Consider the following 21,878-nt stretch of genomic DNA (forward strand, 5'->3'; position numbering starts at 1 on the left):
TGAATATTGAATATTTTTATCAATAGTTCAATGTTTAGGAAACTTAATGTTAGTTGGAATGTGGTTGTACGGACAAAAATAGTGTTTTAAAAATAACTCCCAATTAAAGTCAATATTTAAACAGTAAATATTGCCAAAATATGGACATTCGCCTGGTATATTGAAAAAAACAATGTATGTTTACTGTTGTATTTTAGTTTATTTTCATTAAATTTACAGTTACCATAGCATTCCAGGTGTATTAAAAAGATATTCATTTGTATTATAATCTATTTGATGGTTAATTGCATTAAAAATATCATATTTTTCTTTATTGCATTTCCATTTAGTCTGTAATGGTAAAATGGATTTATATTCCTTAGTTTCTGACCTTCCAAAGGAGACCAGAATTATGCATCTAGGCCAAATGGTTGAGGAGTTATTCCTGATTCATTTTAGGAATGTTATTTTAGGCGTTTCAAAGCTGTTACATCGCCTATTATACCTTTAAAACAAACCAAAGAAGAATAAAATAAAATAATAATATGGACTTGCAAACCAGACTATTGGAAGGCACAGCTAAGAACGAGGGTTTTCAGCTATCTTTTTAGACTTGTATCTATTGAAATTACACTGAAAAGTTACTTTACCACACAGGTGTTTGACTATCACTCAAAGCTTTCTATATGCAGCACACTTCATTTCTACACGTAATGTGTGAAATGTGAACACGTGCGTTAATTCTGATGAATACAACAATGTCCACAATCAGACTCCTCGGGTGACTAATTACAATGCCACCAGATCTCAATGTGTGGTCCAATTCCAGAACGCGCCTTACAACAGAGACTCACTTGGTGAATTAATCGTGACGTTGTGATTATTGATTTGTGGTAAAAAGGCTGTGGCATGGTCCGCAGCTATAAGCTCATCAGTGTCCGAAGCGCGCAAAGAAGCGCGCGCGCGCCACTTCTGGTCGCCTCTCCTGGGGGGCAGCAACGATGCCGGAGCCGCCTATATAAGAGCTTCCAAGATGCCACTAAACGGTCATTCATGCGCTTGCTGCATGCGCTTTTGAAGACATCGCCTCTGCCTGCACCGTGTAACGTGCGCTCTCACATGTAGACGCACGCTCTCCAACAGCTCAACATTTCTGGCGGATTTCTCCTCTCCCCTGCTCTGCCATGCGCGTCAACCACCGAGGACTTCAACAAAAGAACTTTATCAAAGAAGAGTCCCAGGGTGCAAAGGACGCTCCGCAGCGCGTTTAGTGACCACATCTTTGAGTGCGGCTGCTCAGGAGTGTCTCCACATGAAGTTGTGAGTGTGAGAAAAAGAGAGGGTAGCCTACATTTTGGGCATGGACAATGGATACTTTAAGTCTCTCAGTGAACGCTGTGTCTTACACTGTGGCAGCTGAACTCTCCACTACTAATAATCCGTTTAATGGACCAATCAACAACATAGAGCCATGGAACTTCACGATTCTGGCCGTGCTCATGTTTGTGATCACCTCGCTGTCTCTGAGCGAAAATTTCCTCGTCATGTTTGTCACTTTCAAGTTCAAACAACTCAGACAGCCCCTAAACTATATTATAGTTAATTTGTCCATCGCTGACTTTCTGGTCTCCCTCACCGGTGGAGTAATAAGTTTCCTGACAAACTCCAGGGGTTATTTTTTCCTTGGAAAGTGGGCTTGCGTCTTGGAGGGGTTTGCTGTTACTTTTTTCGGTAGGTTTACCTGTCCTCCCCCTCCCCTTTTTTTAAGATACTGTCATTGCAGGGCTGCATAACACCACTTCCATAACTGTAGGTGTCAGTGTTTGAGCTCTTTATATTTATACTGCAAAGATGTGCGATGACTGTGAGACAGCTCCACATGGGAAACCCTCCGACTTCCATCAGCACTGACTTCAACGTCTTTTCATAATTAAAGCATCTGAGAGGGACATAACCCACAAAGACAGAAGCACATTAAGATTCTTTAAGGCAGAATTCAAATCCATGCTCAAGAGACATAGGCCTACATACACACTGCAGAACAATAAGTAGGTTCCCAGCACAGTTACCACTAATAATATTTAACTAATCAGTGCATTGGTTTCTGGTCTCTGTTGAAGCCCTAGGCTTAAGACAGAGGTTACCAAAGTGGGATCCTGGGTGTCTGGTGAGTACCCTGCATTGCTGGAAATCAATGAAAAATAGAATACTTGACTGATTCAGGCAAAGGCTCCATATTAGATTTGGTAATATGGTTTGTGCATCCCATTTTGGCAACAGGAAGTCGCAGGATGTCTTTATTGTGGTGCTTTAATGAGACAGTATCAGTGAGTTACAATATTCCATATGGAACTTTGTCAGACCTACATTACACTGAGTGTTAGTTACATTCAGTAAGCCTGGGGAATAGACTTTATATACTAATGCTAAAGTTACAACAAAATCCCCAGTATTTAAAGTACACAAGAATCATAACCTGGAGGAATGCTCCGCTTAATATTCTGCTCAGGTTTTTTTTTATTTCTGTCTATTTTGAGGTTTTCTGCATGCACCTGTGCTTCACAGATTAATACATGAAAACTTATGGTCAGTTTTAGTCTACTTTAAAAAGTCACAAAAATTGGTGTTACTTTTATTAGTGAACTTTGCAGAGGTTCTTGTTAAAATTCAATTGAATTTTATTTATAATTGACCACCCTGGTTTCCACCGCTCTCTTCTGTCCTCTCCAGTGGGCTTAGTAGGCAGACTCTAGGAGTACCTGGCTGTGGAGAGATAGGTGATTAACCAGTCTGTGAAAGCAACATATTACCATAATTAGTCAGCTTTTTTTTTTAACCCATTAGGAGGCAGCTTAATGTACCCACCCTGGATCATTAAACTATTTCTAGCAACAGTCCTGCCATGCTTACCTTTGCACTGTACTGAAATGGAATAACTGTAAGTATGAAAAATTAAGAAAGTTACAGTACAGGGGATGTTTTATACAGTCTACGGTCTTAACCAGGCATTCCCAGTTGGATTCATTCCAAAAGCAGTGATATAATGAAACTAATTACATTTCACAGCAATCTGAAAGAGATGCAAATATACACATTATATGCTCAGATACTGTGACATTCCAGAAAACTATTTCTTTAGGTTTATTTCAGTTATCAAATAAAAAACACGGAGCTGTGATTTTTTTTTAAATAGTTGTGTTGTGTGTTTCTGACTGCTGTCGTCGCACTGGGCTCCTACACACTACCTCCTGCTGTTTGCTTCAGGGATCGTGGCCATGTGGTCCCTCGCAGTCCTGTCCTTTGAACGATTCTTTGTGATCTGCCGGCCTCTGGGAAACATCCGGCTGCAAGCGAAGCATGCGTTCCTGGGTCTGCTGTTCGTCTGGACCTTCTCCTTCATCTGGACCTTCCCTCCAGTGCTGGGCTGGAACAGATACACTGTAAGCAAGATCGGAACCACCTGTGAGCCTGACTGGTGAGAAATGAGCATTTTATTATCTCTGTAACCCACAAAGAGTTGGAACTGTTAAAACTGTCAGACAACAGAGAAAATTTGACCTCACTTGAATCACACAAATTATTTTTCACACGTAATCCTTACTGTGGATGTTTCTGTTGTGCAATTTATTAGTACCTGAGAAAATAGCCCAATGAAAACTGCTGACAGTGAGGTTTTATGGATTATTGATTGGAACAGGTACATATTTTCTGGAAAGTCATTTTTAGTGCTTTGGTCAGCACAAACAAAATTCTATTCAGCTCCATTTTTGGGGGGTGGCACTAGTTTTGGAGTATAACATTTCAGAATCCTGCCACAAAACTGTGGATTAAGTCAGACTATTTATTTTTGTGATTTAAATGAAGTGAGTTATTTTAGCCCACCTCGTACCTTGATGTAGAACAAATTGGTGTTTTTTGTTCATGCGGTTTTTGAGTCACAGCCGCATGTACTGTATGTGCTACTGTATGTAATGTATGTGCTGAAACAAACTTGTTTGTTTTTCACACCATGCGCATGAAATCACACACTCATTTTCCTTATAACTTTTAAGAAGGAAAAATGTATCCTAAATTAAATCCTGCTTTCCTAACCTCGAACAAAACCAAACTTTAAACCTATGGTAGTTGATTTTCTTGGCCACTTGGGGGCAGCACATGAAGCTGTAAGGTTAAAGGTTCAGCTTTATTGTCGTTATACAAACAGGATTCCACAGTGAAATAGAGTTGTAGGTCCCTCCATGCTACACCCACAGAAAATGAATTTAAAAAAACATTGTCACATGGGGCATTGACTTATGCAGGGTTGCTAAATTTACAGTATCTTTCAGTTTCTTACATGCCAGGGTTTAAACTTCTTATTAAAAAGAGAAATAGAGCTAGAGCACCAGTCATGACAGTGTGGCACCATAAAAATGTAATATAAGGCTTACATACTTTGTTCTTTTAAAACCTCAGAAAGAAACCTTACCTCCAAAAGAAGGCTACTTACAAAAGAAAACAATGCACATTTAAAAATACAGCTCCAAATCAAACTAAAATCTTATTCTTATTCATATTCTAGGTTTGGGGCAGGCGTGTGCTACTCCAGTGCATTGCTGCCTCTCAGGTTTAAGGGTCCAGTGTGTAATATTTAGGAGGATCTATAATATCTAAGATCTATATAATATTCATAACTATGTTTTCAGTGGAGTATAAAGACCTTATATAATGAACCGTTATGTTTTTATTACTTTAGAATGAGCCATTTCTATCTACATACACAGCGTGTCCTCTTACATGGACATTACCATGTTGTACCAGCATGTTTCTGCAGTATCCCAAAATGGACAAATGGTTTTCAGAGTGCGTTTCGTCACAACAATGAATACGTACAAAAAGAACAAGACCAAGTAGTAGTAGTATTCAACTGGTTTGTTAGAAGTAAGAAAAGGAGAGAAATTTGGACAAATGGAGGCCAACACATATTATTTAAGAGCCGACAGAGCGTCGGCCACCGTAGCTTCTCCTACTCTCTAGGAAGGGGAGGAGTGAGTGGTGCGTTCATGTGGTTTTTGAATAATCAGAATCTTTACTTCCTCTTTAATTCTTTATTGCACAAAGAAAAATAAAGTACATGGGACATAAAGAAGTATACAGAAATAAGTATTCGTGCAAAATCCCGTATTGCATTTACATATTTTGCAAACATGTAATTTGTAATACGGTTATAACGGTTAGATTGCTGTCCATGTAGAGTGAACTAGACGACTGCGTGTTGTTTGTATGCTCTAATAATGCTAATCCAACACAGCTTTGTAACAGCCTTAATGTTGATTACACACTGCAACTTAATTTTCTGGCACATGTATCATGTCCAGATGTACAAAAAAGCCTCTTGCAGTGATTCCCTAAACCCAACAGGAAGTCATTTTTTAAAGGTTCATTTTGGGTGATTTACAGGCTCCATACTTTAACAAACTCCTCCTAGAGAATTAGTCTGATCGACAAAAAATCTTTGCTGTACAATCTAAAGGCACGGTGAAAAGTTGTATAAACTGTGAGTTTTTGCTGAAGGGTGTGTCCGCAACTTGGCGTCAAAAATTGTTGATTTGCAATGAAACAGGAAGTTGTTGTAACTTCACTGTACATCAGTGGTTGGCAATAGGCGGCCCGCGGGCCAGAACCGGCCCGCCAGCAATAATATCTGGCCCGCGGCCAGATTGCTTTGATAGCAGAAAAATAAAAAATAAATAAATTGACATAAATTGATCTCAGTCATCTCAGACAGCAACAGTTACTCACATAACCACTTCCTCTTAAGTGATTGTGCCTCCAAAATAAAAGCACAAGAGCGTATTTTGCAGCAATGCTTAATGTCAAGTTTGTTAAGAGCTTTAACTGAAGGAAATTCAAAAGAGTCCTGCTTGACACACCTCTGAAAAAGCCGTCAGTAAACGTGTGATCGGATTCCCCTGAATTTCCTCAGGGAAAGGAAAATAAGTGTCCATAGGTTTATGAATGCGGATCAAACACCGGAAGGCGCACACACTGCAGCACATGCTTTATGTGAGCCTGTGCAAAAGTGTCCTTTTATCCACTTTAAAGCTTAATAGATTGATGATGCTGTGCAGGAAGGTTCCATGCTTTGCCATTAAACAGGAAGTTGTTGTTACTTCACTGTACATGCTCAAATCTGTACCAAACCGCCCTGAACACATCTACGTCCCAAAATTCAGTAATAGTGTGTTGAACACTAGAATGGAGGAGGTGTGGTCATCCATCCGAACTGTCTAGGGTCTGTTTGTGAGAAAGTCCAACATCCAGTTCCAGAGTGTGGTATTTAAGCGCAGAGTACTAAGTATGCCAGTCAGTTTCATGGGATTGATTGTGTTAAATTCTGAGCTCCTGAGCTCCAATCAACAGCATTTCTGGTGTAGGTGTTATTTTCAAGAGGTGTGAGGGCTGAGTGGAGGGCAGTAGAGATGGCCTCTATGGATCTGTTGGCTCGTCATGCAAAACTTGTGAGAGTCCAGGCTGGCTGAGATGTCCTTACAGGGACAAAGGTAACCGTTTATTCACATTCCCACTTAGCAGGGTTCTTCTCACATCCGCTAAGTATACTGAGAGTGGACAGCCCTTTGTTGGCAGGACATGACTTGGCAGCTGACTCTTTGTTCAGGAGATCAAAGCAAGCATAGAAAGTGTTAAGCTCATCTGGCAACAAGGCCTCACACATGATGAAGTCAGTCCTGCTTCTGTAGCCTGTGATTTGTGGTCTGATTTCTTGTTGCTGGGATAGTCTGTAATGTCAATCTTACTTTTTTGGGACCAGATATCAGCCAGGAGTAGGCTGGGTAATTGGTTAGACATAGGTCCGAGTCCAAGTTGTTATCCCAGTTCTCTTCCCCCTCTTCCTGCGGTGGTTGTTGCACTGCTTGCTATGGTGTTTGGTCCAGGATAGGCCTGGATGGTACTTGTTGTGGGCATTGATCTTTCTGCTGCACTTAATGCAATCCCTGCACTTACTATTCCGATGTTGATGGGTATAGGTCATACATTGTACTATATGCTTTGGTAAGTACTGCGAAAAAGAGCGTGTCTACACACACTGCCCTCTTGTCCAAAATAAAAAACAACACAGACTTAGTATCACTTTATAACGCTGATATGGCTAATGTCTACTTACATAACCAGCAAAGCCGGAACAACATCCAGAGCAACTGTAGCATTCATTTGGAGTAGTGTTTCCTACCACCTTGTGAATATAAATCCATTATTCACTTCCCTCTTAGCTCTGTTTGGGTCCGCTGCTAAATGCTCCATTGTGTTCACAAGCTAGTCGCTAACTATGTCTTTTGTTTGGTGCCTGGTAGCGACACTAGGTTTATCCACACTTTTTTCCTGAAAACAGCTGCCTGCTGCGGCTGCCAACGAGGTTGATGAGAGCAGTGAGAATGAACCAAAATAGGTATGTTGTGGGTTGTATAACCAAAAGAGCTGAGCTGAAAGAGGCTAAAACACTCCATAGGGGTGAGGGTAGCTGCAGAGTCGGGTAATTATTCTTTGTGGGTTCATCATTATGACCACTTTACATTGCACATTGATTTGACCCATTTGTAATACTGTTGATTGCAGTAGCTTTAAGCTAACTCCTACTCCTAACCATAATACTAAGGTGATAATTATGCTAACACTGGTGACTCAAGCTAACCTTTTGCCAGAATAACTCCATATTAAGGATTTTCCTTACCATACACCTTGCACACAAACAGACTTATTTTATTTTAGTATTATTTTAGATTGTACTCTCAACTCTGTGACTCAGATCCAAATAGCTGCTTCAGCTTTGCTGTGAATGTATCTCATGAAAAAGTCAAGAAACAGGTCGGCTCTGACATTGGCCCTCCTGGTGCCATTTGGGTTATGCTATTTGTCTGCTTTGATCAAAGACGTCCAGATAGGGGGCTGAGTGTTTGCCTCAAGCCCTGTAAGGAAACCATTGCTCAGATGAAGCATAGAGGGAATTAACAGTTCAGACAATACAATTAAGACATCACCTTATGTAGATACCCAGCGAAAAGGTGACCCGATCCACCTCTGAGTGCATGCTGCATGAGTTCTGTCAGAAAACATTTGGTTAACAGCAGGAGCACAACAGTACAGGTGTGTGAGGTCCAAAATCTTGCCATATGCACAGCCTGATGCATTTTAAAAGCCTCATTTATGTGCAACTTTTCGTCTCTGGACACATGCAGATATTCAGTACTGGATGACTTTGGAATGTTAAATCATACATAAAAAGGTTTTGAAGGATCGTGCAGGAGAAGCTAGTGTCGGTAAATTGTCAGTAGTTGGCTGCGTCGTTGGTGAGTAGTTGGTATACAATCTACTGCCAGTATGCTGCTGACTTTCTTTCAGATCCCTTACAGTGCTCAGGTATTGTGTCAGCTATTAATTGCAAAGATACGCACTGATAGAGGATGCCAACTCAAATCCCTGGACTTGCTGGGAAAATGTGCACATGCACAGCAAATCACATGACAATTAGCTCATGAGGAATGAGGTGTGAATTGCCCCATCACAAATGTGTGGTCAGCTAAATGTCTGTGGTTCAACAAGGATAAACATGCATGTTTACAAGTACACACACACACACACACACCTCTATGACTTCCAGGTAGTCCCTTACACAATAATCTAGAACGTGTTTCATTTGGTGGGTATTCTCATAGACATAATTAGACAAAATTAGTGGCCTCTGGGCCTCTAATTGTGTGACAGAGATTTGTCTCAGCTGTGAAATTTCTCTTTTAACTGATGCTCAAATGAGGTGCAAAACTGTCATTTTTCTCTCCATCCAGATAAAAGCCTCTGAATGTCAAAATGACATTTCAGAGACAGCTCATAGCTGGAAAATTATGGGACTGTTAACCATGTTATTCTTAAAGGGACACCCACGTGTTATAAAACAAATGGTTCAGTATAATTTCAGCTGTATGCATCAATCTTTTGATTGATCTCTATCTAGTTGTATTGTTATTGATGGTTTACTACATATCACTACATTTACTTTAAGCAAAACATAAAAACTTGGTCAGGTTTATGTGTATGGTTTTGAATCAGTTTAAAGCTCATTAAATGTCAATGTAAATATCTTTGTTTTCCACCTCTGAACAGGTATTCAGCCGGCATTGTGAATCACAGCTACATCATCACTTTCTTCATCACCTGTTTCATTCTGCCTCTTGGAGTAATATTTTTCTGCTATGGAAAGCTCCTGCGGAAGCTCAGGAAGGTCAGTATGAGTTCTAACACAACATGAAATTTCATAAATTAATGATTCCCATCATTAATTCATAGGGCTATGCACGTTAACGCGTTTATTATCGCTCAAGAACGTGCTGCTCGGTGAGCTCTGTGAATTGGAAATAGAAATAGCTTTACTGCAACACAACTGCTGTCCACGAATACGTGAAGCAGCATGACCATGTCAAGCGAAAGTATCCCAGAGCTCTGACGGCAACACAAGCACGGCAATCCTGTTAAGATGTATTTCTTCATCGCCTTCATGTTAAAAGTAATTTCTGCCCCGCTGCTGTCATGGTAATGTAACGTTACACTGCGTGTCATCTATCGTTCGGCCGTTTATATTTTCTGTTTATTTAACGGCCACATATGAGCAAGAAAACAACTGAATCTAACATTGCAGACAATCTGTGACTTTCTGTATAGTCTCTGAATCATTATTAATTAATGTCTGTCACATCAGTGACGTGGAAATTGGGTTCATTTTAAGATATGCAACTATTGTCATTATTCTAATGGGCTTCATCAGGACGATTGAATAAAATATAGATTTATTGATTAGACATGTTTTTGATACTTATTTTGGATAAATTGTTAAAAATGTTAATCGAGTAATATAACTTTTTTTCCCCTTTAGAATACACAAAATTTGTCTTAGATTAATCGACTTGAAAAATAATCGTTATGTACAGCCCTAATTTTATCGCACGTTAACGCAGTTTTTATTTTTTTATTTTGAAAGTCTGTTGCTCACTGGCTCTGAATACACATCCAGTCAAACCATGGGTCACAGGAGGGGTGGGATGTTGATCAGCCTGCAAATCACCCACCCAAACAAGCAGTGGAGGGCAGACTACACTGGATGCAGTGTGTGGGAGAAGTAGATAAACAAAAGCAAGACAAGTGATCAAATGCCATAACGAAGTGGATAGCTACACACTGCATGCTGATTAGTATTGGGGAAGATGTCGGTCTTAGGAACGTTCTTAAAACCACAACGTAGTCGCATGCAAATTCCCTCTTGTTGATGTCCTCTTTAGTAGTAATAGATTCTGGAAACTCACAAACAGCGAGGATCAGTCTCTCTTCCGTTGATTTGTGCTCTGCGTCGCATACAAAAAGTGTGCGTGAGGCGACCACTTCACCTCACTCTAACAGGGACACTACTGAACATGGACTGTTTATGCTGCTCCCTGATAAAAGAAAAATGTTTCAGCTGATACCTGTTCAGAAAAAAACAACAACAAGAAAACTTATAGATGTTAACCTGTTGCTCAGTAGGTAAAATGTTATGATGTTATGATGGTGGCTCTGGACTCTAACTTGTTTTAACAAGCTATAAAAGGTAATGCCCAGGCAGTGGCAAATAGCTTTGGTTTTATATTTGATTTGATTACATTAATGTTTAACTTGAGATTTACAACAAATATTTTATTGCTACTGTGTAAAGGGAATACTGCTGGTAAAAAGCTTTAGAATTCATTATTCAATTTTGCGCAGACAAAATCACGTTATTAATCATGATTAAAGATTTTAATCGTTGCCTAGCCCTATTAATTTATTAAATTTACTTTATAAATACAGCTCAGACTCTCAGTCATGTTTAGGAAATTTGTAAAATGATTACCCTGTAAATGTATTTCCCCCTGTTCCTGTTCCTATAAAAAGTGAGGTGGTAGCTGATTTTTATGAATGCACAAATGTTTTTTTTCCCCACTCCATATATCTAAAAATGAAAAGTAAATGCTGTTTCTGGTCAGTAACTCCCATTTCTTAGTGGCCAAGCTGCAGATTTTGGGTTAATTGACCCACAGTACGTGGATGGAGGGGTGCAATAAGGGCTATCTGCAACAAACTGTGATGTCAAATTAAAGATGCCCTGTAGAGTTTTTATTATATTAATAGTAAATTAATCCTTCATGTAAGACAGCAATGAATCTGGGAGACTCCCTATGAATAAATAAGAGTGATATGCCTAATAACATAAACTGATTAGTGTGGCTTAATATCTTATGGTAGTCTAAGATCTCAAATCTCAAATTATGTGAGACTCAAATTAAATATTTATTACAGAATGAATGTATTCTTACTTAAAATCTTTTTTAAAGTTGTATATTTTGGAGTATTAAAATAAAATAATTTGGTCCAAGTGTCAGGAAAACCTATGTTTGTTCTTCTTCTAATAGATTCACTCTGATAAATTACTCATAGTTCTCTGTTTACTCCAGGTATCTCATGGTCGTCTAGCTACGGCCAAGAAGCCAGAGCGGCAGGTGACCCGTATGGTGGTGGTGATGATTGTGGCATTCATGGTGGGCTGGACTCCGTACGCAATCTTCGCCATACTGGTCACAGCTCATCCAACTATTGAACTCGACCCCAGGATGGCCTCTATCCCTGCCTTCTTTTCCAAGACAGCTGCTGTCTATAATCCGATCATCTACGTCTTCATGAACAAACAGGTAACTACGTTTTCATGTTAGAAAGGAATACTACTTGATTCAGCCATTTTTATCCAGTTTGCTTGGTAAATTCAAGTATTTTTGAAACGCCCAATGGCAAACTAGTTAGGGCAGTGTTGTTAAACTTCTTCCTTTGCCAGAGTTGAGACACATTGCTGTATGCAGCAGATGGAAGCTGATGCAGAATACTGAGGTGTTTTTTTCCTGTTGTTATTGGGTGTTAGCCCGTCTCTCAATAATGCATGGTGTATGAATAAAAGAAACATGAAAGCCAGAGAGTACAATTGTTCATGTGTGACTCTGTTAAAAAATTCACTAGCCACCTATGGTTTGCTTGTGAAGCTTGCAATTGTGAAACGGCCAGTGCTGACATTTTTTCATGCTTTGTTTAATTTTACATTGTGCTGTCTAGCTCTTTTTCTTAGTGTAAGTGAGACACACACTCTTTGGGAAATCTTTATTGACTTCACAAAGATTGACTCTATGACAGCAGCCAGTGGAAAAGATTGATTATGTGCAGTTCATGCATGTATGTATGCACTGTATGTGCAGACATATGTTTTTTGGTTAAAAGGCCTGCCCATAAGTTTCTAGATTCCTTTTGAATTCATAGTTTAACACATTGCTATTTTTTTTGGCTATCTTTGTAAAACAAACCATTGTTTTTCAGAGTAACAGTAAGCATTTTGTTGTTGCACACTGGCATTTGCCTTCCATGGTGATTACTAAAGTGATTGATAGTGTTCCACCAAAGACGTAAATAACTGATTTAAGGACCTATTTATTGGCAGATGTAACAGCCTAATGGGACTTTTAATTTCTTTAATCAAGGTACATGTGCTAAAAAGGTAAGATATATCTGCAACTGGAGCCAGAGTAGAGCGTCAATCCAGGCCATGTCCAATTCAGTTCACATGTCAAATGTCAGTTATTGAGTGGATACATGATAAGAGACTGTCCTACTTACTGTAGACAAAAGATTGATGTAGTTTATAGTCTATATTTTGCTCAAATGTCGTTCAACTCGGACAGAGAACCACACACTTGACTATGCTACGCCGCATGCATTTTCCCTTTTCCACTTCTCTGAGCGTGGTGTGCTTATAGAAAACATGCTGTTAGGTGAATCGTGTGGGTTTGAAATGTAGCTGCACTTTAGATACAGTATGAGAAAATATACAGGTATTTATTTAAAATTATAATGCTATACAATTACAACATCTACATTTGTGGATCATTTGTGTCAAGTATTCATGCATGCTGACAAAACAGCACCCTAAAAGCAGAGTGAAGCCATTAAGACTATTTCTTGTCTATTTTCATCAACCTGCACACAAGTTGATGACTTGCTGTAATTGCACCTACAGTATGTAAATGTATGTTTTTTTCAGTGGCGACTAAAGCTGTGATGGCAAATGCATGATGTGATCACATTATCTTATCATTAATACAATACTGTGGCAGTTTTGTGAATGATCTGTTCCTCTGTTGATGCACAGTGGGACAATTGCATCATACTCTACACAAAATAGTTTTTGTGTGCAGAAATAAACCTCACAGTGTCCTTAGGCACTGATACCCTGCAGGGCTGACAGCACCTAGAATGCTGGACTCACCAACTTTGGCTGTTTTGTATCTCTAGTAAACATGAGCATGCTGTGTCCAACTTACTTACATCACATCCATTTTCTTTACCTCTTGCTGCAGTTACTGTTCACAGTTGTCCTGTGAAGCTCTATTTATACTTACATATAAAACTGAAGCTTCCTAAAGTTCTTTAAGAACATTTTCGTGTTAACATGTATTCCTTCACATTTTCACATTGCGTGATTGTCTGCAGCAAGTTTCTATTATACATGACAGGTTTAGTTTTTTAGTAAAATGACAGTTTTACGTACAGTAAAACTGTCAAAGGCAGTTATGACAAACATGTGAGACTTGTCTACGGTGCTATTTAAGTGGTCCATTTTCAGATATGGTAATAGAAGTCCAGCTATACGTATATGTACTTGGCATGATGCTTAGATCAGACCTCCCTTGCCAGGGAACTGCATGCAGTCTGCATTTCCATCTGATTGCCCTAATTCTGAGCTACACTCGCTGTTTAAATGGGTCAGCCAGTGCCTCCACCAAGACATCGATAGGATGTAAATAAGGACAGCTAGCAGGCAGATTCTGGTTTGAGCAGAGCACCTGGGACTTCAGCCAAATTGCTAGTACTTTTGCGAGTACTAGAAGTCAGTTGACCTCTAGTGAGTGGTCTCTCTGTGTGTCTCTTTCTGGGTTACATAATAAGGTGAGGTGAGTCTCAGGGGATTTCCGCGATGCATGGCCACTGCTACTTGGAGTAGCAATTTTAGATTGAGATAGTCTCCTGGGATTTCTTAGGCTAAAAAGTTGAAGGTGAAAAAACATTCATTCAAATATTCATTTCTCACTTCTACTAGTATTATTTTTCACATGAGGCGTGATTTGATTGTCAATGTCATACTGCATGATCAATAGGAAAGGCAAATCAGAGATCTAAAAATAAACCATGTAAGAAAATTAAGCCTGGACTGTTTTGACGATATATATGCTATTTAGATTAATAAATTCATGTTTTGCCTGCTAGGACCTTTTATTGATCTGTTTTAAGAAAATTCTTCTCCTACCCCTAATGCCATGTATGGATTAAGGCTGAACCCTAATAGTCGAAGAGTCGATGCTTCGATGGGCGGAGCCTGATTTGACTGTCAATCTCACAGTCAAAGCTTAGCAGGGAAACTAGGATTGTGCCATTTTGGCGATACGGGGGTGCTCAACATCTGATTTTTTTAGATAGAATTACCTGTTTTCTATCTAAGTTAATATACAGCCTATTACAATATACATTCCAACAGTTAATGCTGTAAATAAACATGTAAAAAGAAAAAAACTTTCAATAAATGTTTTTAAAGTGTGTGAATAAATCCAAAATTGTAACCCATGCAGTTGTTGGCAGCACGGAATGCACGCTAAACTCTGCACAAGACCAGAGAATGACAGGCGAGAGAGAGAGAGAGAGAAAAGGGTCTTCATAAAGCCTCAGTTAAGCTGGCAATTTACAGTGTAAGTTGAATGATTAGAGAGTGCAGCTCTGCAGCTTCTCAAGATTAAAGCGGAGCAATCGGCACACACAAAAACACACATGATTCGACTATCAGTCGACTATAGGCAGGACTTGACGATTCTGGTTGGACTATTACTGTCAATTTGCATACTTGGTCAGTGGAAAAAAAATATAATGAGTGCAAGGTGCATAGCCTACATCCGCCATTGCTCATGGACGATCTCGACGTCTATCGGCCCAACCTTAACCGCTACTGCTCGTGCACATCCTGCACATCCCTCCTTCGCACACATTTTCTCACTCAGTCAAGCACAATGTCTTCAGCTTGTGGCTTTAGAAGTTTTGCAAACACAATGTCTGAGAACAAACACCAGCAATGAAAGAACTACCCATTCTTCAGCCGACAATAGTGCATAAATTCAAAACATGTGTGGGATCATTTCCCAGCTCCACACGGAACTTCTGACTCTTTATGTTCGATGCCATGGCGCTCGAATTGACGAGTGGCAAAGAGGCATAACAGTGGAGAATAACTTTTAAGGGGGACAGTAGTGTACTAGATTCTAATGCAGCTGTTAGACATCATCACAGCTGTCTCTGAAGCCTAGGGCATTCTACCCGGGGCTGCAAAGCATTGGAGTGGCGAGACTCTTCTATCCAAGCAGGAAGCTGCTGGATTTGATTTGAGCATTTGATTTACCACCTCAGTAAACACTTCATTAATGAGATTATGGTCTCAATTTCTACTTTAAAGTTTTCCTCAACACAGCATGATGTTCATTTTGAAAATTATACTCCCTTTTAGAGTAAAATAGATGATGAAGCAAGGCATGCTTTAGGGCGTGGCTACCTTGTGATGGACAAGTTACTACACAGAGACTTTTCAGGTGTAGAAATGCAAATACCTCCACAGCTCCACCCTTTCCAAATGTAGTCATTTCTGGTTCCAAAAAACCCAAGATGGCAACTGCCAAAATGCCAAACTCAAGTCTTAAAAATGGTAATCTGCAAGTCTGTAATCAAAGTCTGTAGTCAAAAGGCTGTATGAGGAGCTGGATACCATGTTGTGACATATTTGGCTTAACAAGGGAGTTTTAATATAGTCCTTTGTCATTTTTATTATTTATATAATTATGTATGTATATATATTTGCCACCAGGCTGGACATGGGAGCATAAATGGGGGTGGTGGGGGGCACAAACATCAGACATCACTGAGAAAGGAAAGTATCTGCAAGAGAACAGGGGTGGGGGATGGGGGTGACAACAGGAAATAGAGAAAATATACTAATCGCTGAAAGGGAAGACACCTGTAAGAGAACGGGGAAAACAGGAGACAACCAGCTGAACAACAGCACTAAACAGCCGACATAAGAAACAACTAAGGGAGAATGAAAAGTGCGTCACCGCCCTGCGTGGTAACTAAGGCGCAGTTAAAATTGAGGGGTAATCGCGACATGGGCAGCACAACTGAAAGGCAGTGCAGCCTCCCAACGAGCCCCGCCCACCAAACGCCCCGCAGCATGCCTGGCCCCAGAGTCCTAAGGGTGGATTTAGTGAGACACTACTGGAAGGGAGGTGGAAGAGGTCACAGGGAGGCTAGGCAGAAATGGTCATTCCCACTGGGCAATTTGGGCAATTTCAGAATTCATACACCTGTTGATAGGGATGACACAATGAATGAACAATAACTGAATGGTGGTGGGTGGCGCAATGGAAAAGATGGCTGCCTTTTGTGTGAGAGACCCGGGTTCAATCCACCAGTGTGTCCCTGAGCAAGATACTTCAATGTATAGCAATTGTAAGTCACTCTGGATAAAAGCGTCAGATAAATGTAAATGAATCAGCACAGGCTTTACTCCATCTCATCCTTTCTGCCTCATTCTGAATTTTGAGCATCATCAAAATTCCTTCTACAAAGCAAAATGTTAAACTGTTATCTAGCAGTAGGTTGAAGCATCAAAGGTATTTTCATGATCTCATGATATCTGCTGTCTGCCCAACAGTAAACCAACATTTAAACACAATATTTACACAGACTGTACACTCTACCCTGTACTTCTTCTCTGCGCGCTAACTATGGCAGGCCAGGTCAGCGGTTTTGCCCCAAGCAAACTTTTTATCCTTTTATACATAAAGTCAGTGAGAAAACAAAAATAACTTTGAAGATACAAGAAAGCTCTATGGCCAAAGTGTAGAGTATCATACAGAGTGCTGAGGTCACAAATGGAGCTACCGAGCACCAAATGCAGACAGAAAACGTTAAGCAATTAGCTGGTGAACATAGTGTAGCACTTAGCAGCTAACGAGCAGATATTATAACTCTGAAGTTAGTGGAGACAAAAACAGAGCTAAAAGGACAGTGAACATTGGACTTACTTTCTTACTTTCTTATGTACTTACTTACTTGCTTAATGTAAGTAAGTGAACTGTGCTGCACCAGGAAACAACTTGAATAAAGTAAAAGATTGCTAACTTTGCAACATGTAAGCTGGATGTGTAAATAGTTGATTGCTAACACATTTGCCAACAACTATTCACTAGAAACCAGAAAGGTCATACTGTATATTAGATGTCTTGTTTTACACTTTGTTGCGTTGCCCCCGAACTGCCAAAAAGATAATAAATGCATTTGTAAGTACCGATATAACACACCTGACACAAAAGGCACATATCCAAGTTTCTGCACCAGCATTCCCTTTGTCCGATCAAATTGCAGTGATTTTTTTCTGTAAAACTGCATCCTTTATTGTGAGAGGTTGTGGTCCAGTTAAATTTAAGAATAAACATTACAATTAATTAATTATGCCAATATCCATCGCTACAGCACATAATGCTAAAAATAAGCTTACTCAGACTGTTCACGTCGCCATTAAGATAACATGTACTTAATCTTACTCTGACTGTTTTAAAAGCTATATTTTTCAAAGTTAGAAGGAGGTGTTATGCAAGCACTAGATGTAAGGGGTTTAAGGTCCCAGAGTGAACAAAGCCACAGACTGCAACATTAAAGCCTTATGTGTTTTGATGACATTAGAGGGCCACTCTTTGAAAGCATTACCGGTTTGACGGAAGCAGTTAGGAGGCTTGTGTGTTAAATTTAGACAGGTCATTAAGGGTCAGGAATGATGCTTTCTCCCCCAGGGCTTCACAAAGTGGGAGCTTCAACACTGAAAAAAGGTCAATAGTGTTTAGATTTAAAGTAATGTGGAAACCAATGATTGTGATGCTATTAGTGAGGACCGGTTGAAAATGGCTGTGTTCTTCCAAGAAAAAACTGTGACAAGATGTCATTGTCACTGCCATTGTGTACGTGTGTGTGTGTGTCTGACAGGGCTATGCAGACAAAGTTGCTCATTGTGTAACATGCCGACTGATGGTCTTTGATTGTTCGGAGTAGAAATGTGTTTGACCACAAAAAAATTATATTCTGGAATTATTGATTTTATGCACATCACTCAGAGCAGAGCCAGGTATTAACCTATACACTAGGAGGTGTATAGGCATGACTACACAGGAAGTTTCTGATGTAACAGATACACTTCTTTTTTAAACAATCCAGCTGTCTACACAGGCTGCGTAACAGTTTGTGGTTCACCTCATATTTATCTGGGCGTAGTTTTAGTGTTACAGCAAACCAAATAAGGTCTGAGTCTGCAGACTTGCTTTGTGGAGTGCCTCAAGGCTCTGTTCTGGGCCCCGTTTTATTTTTGTTGTATTTGATCCCTTTGGGAAAGATCATACAAAGGTTCAATGATGTTTCTTTTCATCTATTTGCTGATGATATCCAACTTTACTGCTGCTTCAAGCCGTCAGAGATCTGGAAGTTAAACTCCTTGCTCCATTGTCTTGTGGAAATTAAAAAATGGCTAAGTGAAAACTCCCTGCAGCTAAATGCAGACAAAACAGAAACATTAATCATTGCCCCTGAGGATGCAATTCCAGGAATTAAACAATACTTGGGTGATTTAGGCCAGTCTGCTAAGCAAAGTCTTAGAAATTTGGGAGTTGTCCTGGACAAAGACATGTCGTTAGTGCAGCACTGCAAGCAGCTGACGAGAAACTGCTTCTTTCAATTAAGGAAAATCTCAAAACTTAGAAATATAGTTTCAAGAAATGATTTGGAGCTAATCATTCACGCCTTTGTGTCGTCGCGGTTAGACTATTGTAATAGTTTATTTTTATGCCTAAACCAGAAGGAGCTCTCTCGACTGCAATTAGTACAAAACTCTGCAGCCAGAATTTTAACACGTACTAATAGGAGGTCTCACATATCACCAATCCTAAAAGAACTTCATTGGCTACCAGTGTCTTATAGGATAAATTTTAAAATTTTGGTTTTAGTTTTCAGAGCTTTACATGGCCAGGCTCCACCCTATATTAGTGACCTGATTCAGCGTTATACCCCTGTGCGTGCTCTGAGGTCTGTGGATCAGAACCTGCTGACGGTTCCACGCACTCGCTACCGTACTAGAGGTGACCGATCTTTTCAGGCTGTTGCCCCTAGGTTGTGGAATGACCTTCCACCATCTATGCGCTCTTCTGATTCTGTTGATGCCTTCAAATGCAGACTAAAGACACATTTATTTGTTCAGGCTTTCAATTAGCTACTTGTGGGTTGATATGATCATGTACTGTCTATGCTTTATTGTGTGTATTTTATGATATTAATGTTTTTGTTGTGAAGCACTTTGTGGCCCTATACCTGTGAAAGGTGCTATAGAAATAAACTTTTACTTACTTACTTACTTACTTGTGTTTTGCTCACAGTAAATGCAAAACCAAAGCGTATTTATACACTTAAAAGTCCAATTTCTTTTTGTTTTATGTGTTTTAACTACAGTTATTTTGTTCTGGGCTCTGAGCACTGCTAAAACATGCGTGGCCTACAGTCAAAACTGTGCTTGACTGTGCCTGTGGCTACGCATCCAGTTTAGATACAGATGCTCTTCTAATGTGTTGCTTTTGGCTAGACGGGCTGTGTAGACATGTGTTCAAGAGAGATGTGAATCTCTCTTGAACATGTTTTTACATTTCATTTGTATACAGATTACAAAATGTTAATTAGTGAGCTTGAGAGGTGCTGGTAGTTGTATTTTTGAACTTTAGACAGAGCCAGGCAAGCTGTTCCCCATTGCCTGCAAGCTAAGCTAAACTAAACTGAGAGGGATATTGATCTTTTCAGTAATGCCCAAAATGTTGCACTATTCCTTTGCAAACTTTTTTTCATGTCCTATAAATACGGTCCCTAAAATATATTAATGCTAACTGCTTTTAATTCCCTTGTTTTTTGTCTAGTTCCGGAAGTGCCTAATCCAGCTCTTCACCGGCAGGGGGACTATCCCAGACAGCAATATGAACCAGACCTCAGAGCGACCTGGAATTACTGCAGAGAGTCAAACAGGAGAAATGTCAGCCATTGCTGCCCGTATCCCCGAGGGTGGCAATGTGTCGCCCAGGTCTGACGGTTCTCCAACCAACTGTGGCTCGTTTGCCCAGCTGCCTATCCCGGAGAACAAAGTGTGTCCAATGTAACCTTGTCCCAACAGGTGTTCTCTTACTGGGTCCATAATACCCTTCTTTAACCTTCTGTGTCTCTACATACAGTGTGTTTCGGAGCCTGTTTGGACTACAGGAGAACTTTAATTTTGTTCATTTCTTGCGGAGATGTAGGGTGCAGCGTGAAGAACAGAGAGTAAACCTTTGAAGGGTTTTCATTGTTGATGATGATTGTAGCATTTTTAAAATGTATTTCACTTGCAAAAGTAATTAAGGACAGAAACAAAACATCAGAAACTAGAGAAAAGGTTTGGATTCCTGCATTTATGCATCAGTAGTTTGTTCAGTATTTGATTAAAAAAGAACAACAGAGGGCACAAGAAGGAACTATATAGATTGAAATGCTCAAAGCGTTACCCCATATCTTGTAAATATTTGCGTGCTGGACACCTTCTTGTTATTTGAGGAGATCTTGGATGTTCACTTGACCATCATGGCACACCTGCTAGTGTGTCACATTAGAGGGCACTTGATTCGACTTGATAGAGTCTGCCTTGATATCCCAATAAAAAAAGAGACTCCTAAAAACACAAACTTTGACATCAGTTTATTGAGGGCTAGCCAGTGTTTCCAGTCCACAATGCATCCTGCCTTTCATCTCGTCCTCACGTTCTCCTTTGAAGCCCTGTGATGGAGCCTTTAGAGAAAGCGTTGTTTTTCTATGCTGTTTCAGTACTTTGCTTTGGCAGCGCATCTTCATTCATCTCTGCTCGTCAAGAGGACAGAGCAGTCTTTTGAATTTAGATACTTTTACTTTAGTTTATCCCATGTTGACTTTTTTTGGGTCAAAGCTTTCATATTTAGTGAAAATGGTCAGTGGGACTTGGAAATGCCAGTCTCCTGTTACCTCAGTTGCAGATGTAGAACAACAACTGCCAGCAGGGAACGAACAAACACAAACATGCACACAACTCCAAGCAGCACATACACAGGCGCCGATGATGTTGGTGCTCCGGTGCTCGAACCCATTGTAAAGGTTGAGCACATACGAGGATGCAAAAAACAGCATCTTTAAGAAAACTACATGTATTTATTACATTATTACTATTATCTGTGAACGCTTAACTATATATAATCTCCCTAACTATAAATCGTATTATCCAATTAAATGTTTCACAGCTCTGTGCGTGTGTACGTTATCGATAAAGATAACCAAGATAGAAATATCCTTCAAAAATCTCAAATCTATTTCCCCCTCTGCTCCTTCAGCCTCCTCTCCCCCACTGTTTGATAATCCCTCAGATCTTGTCAACTATTATAATGACACACTCTCCTCCTGTTTTGATGAGCTGGATCCCATTAAAACCAAAACAAAAGTGTCTGATTCATACACTTGGCTCCCTGGTATAATCCTGAACTCAGCAAAATGAAATCCCATCTGTGCCAGCTTGAAAGACTCTGCAAGAAAAACTGATTCAACAGTGGATCTTCAAGCCTACACAGACTATCTTCAACGATACAAAGATGGTCTCATTACAGCCCGGTCCACCTACTTCTCACACC

The 21,878-nt window shown here is 39.9% G+C and overlaps 1 protein-coding gene and 1 long non-coding RNA gene across 2 annotated transcripts; one reads left to right on the forward strand and one right to left on the reverse strand.

Annotated features, from left to right (window-relative positions):
* The first annotated feature begins 974 nt into the window (after positions 1-974).
* valopa (vertebrate ancient long opsin a) lies at positions 975-20,671 on the forward strand. Its single transcript, XM_038738033.1, has 5 exons — positions 975-1,710; positions 3,244-3,454; positions 9,136-9,253; positions 11,493-11,726; positions 20,115-20,671. The coding sequence occupies exons 1-5, from the start codon at positions 1,347-1,349 to the stop codon at positions 20,349-20,351; spliced, it is 1,164 nt and encodes a 387-aa protein (XP_038593961.1). The 5' UTR covers positions 975-1,346; the 3' UTR covers positions 20,352-20,671.
* Positions 2,273-3,293, reverse strand: LOC119917639. The gene is made up of 2 exons (XR_005447317.1): positions 3,225-3,293; positions 2,273-2,742 (listed from the first exon to the last, which is right to left on the reverse strand). It is a non-coding gene; the product is annotated as an uncharacterized LOC119917639 (long non-coding RNA).
* Positions 20,672-21,878: the final 1,207 nt, after the last annotated feature.

This window comes from Micropterus salmoides, unplaced genomic scaffold, assembly GCF_014851395.1.
Source record: "Micropterus salmoides isolate LMB-PRFRI ecotype aquatic unplaced genomic scaffold, ASM1485139v1 Ms_hic_scaffold_22, whole genome shotgun sequence".
Lineage (NCBI taxonomy): Eukaryota > Metazoa > Chordata > Actinopteri > Centrarchiformes > Centrarchidae > Micropterus > Micropterus salmoides.

Coding starts and splice junctions, on each gene's coding strand:
- valopa (XM_038738033.1), top strand. CDS start 1,347: ATGGATACTTTAAGTCTCTCAGTGAACGCTGTGTCTTACACTGTGGCA. Junction 3,455..9,135: donor ACCACCTGTGAGCCTGACTG/GTGAGAAATGAG, acceptor ACCTCTGAACAG/GTATTCAGCCGGCATTGTGA. Junction 9,254..11,492: donor TCCTGCGGAAGCTCAGGAAG/GTCAGTATGAGT, acceptor TGTTTACTCCAG/GTATCTCATGGTCGTCTAGC.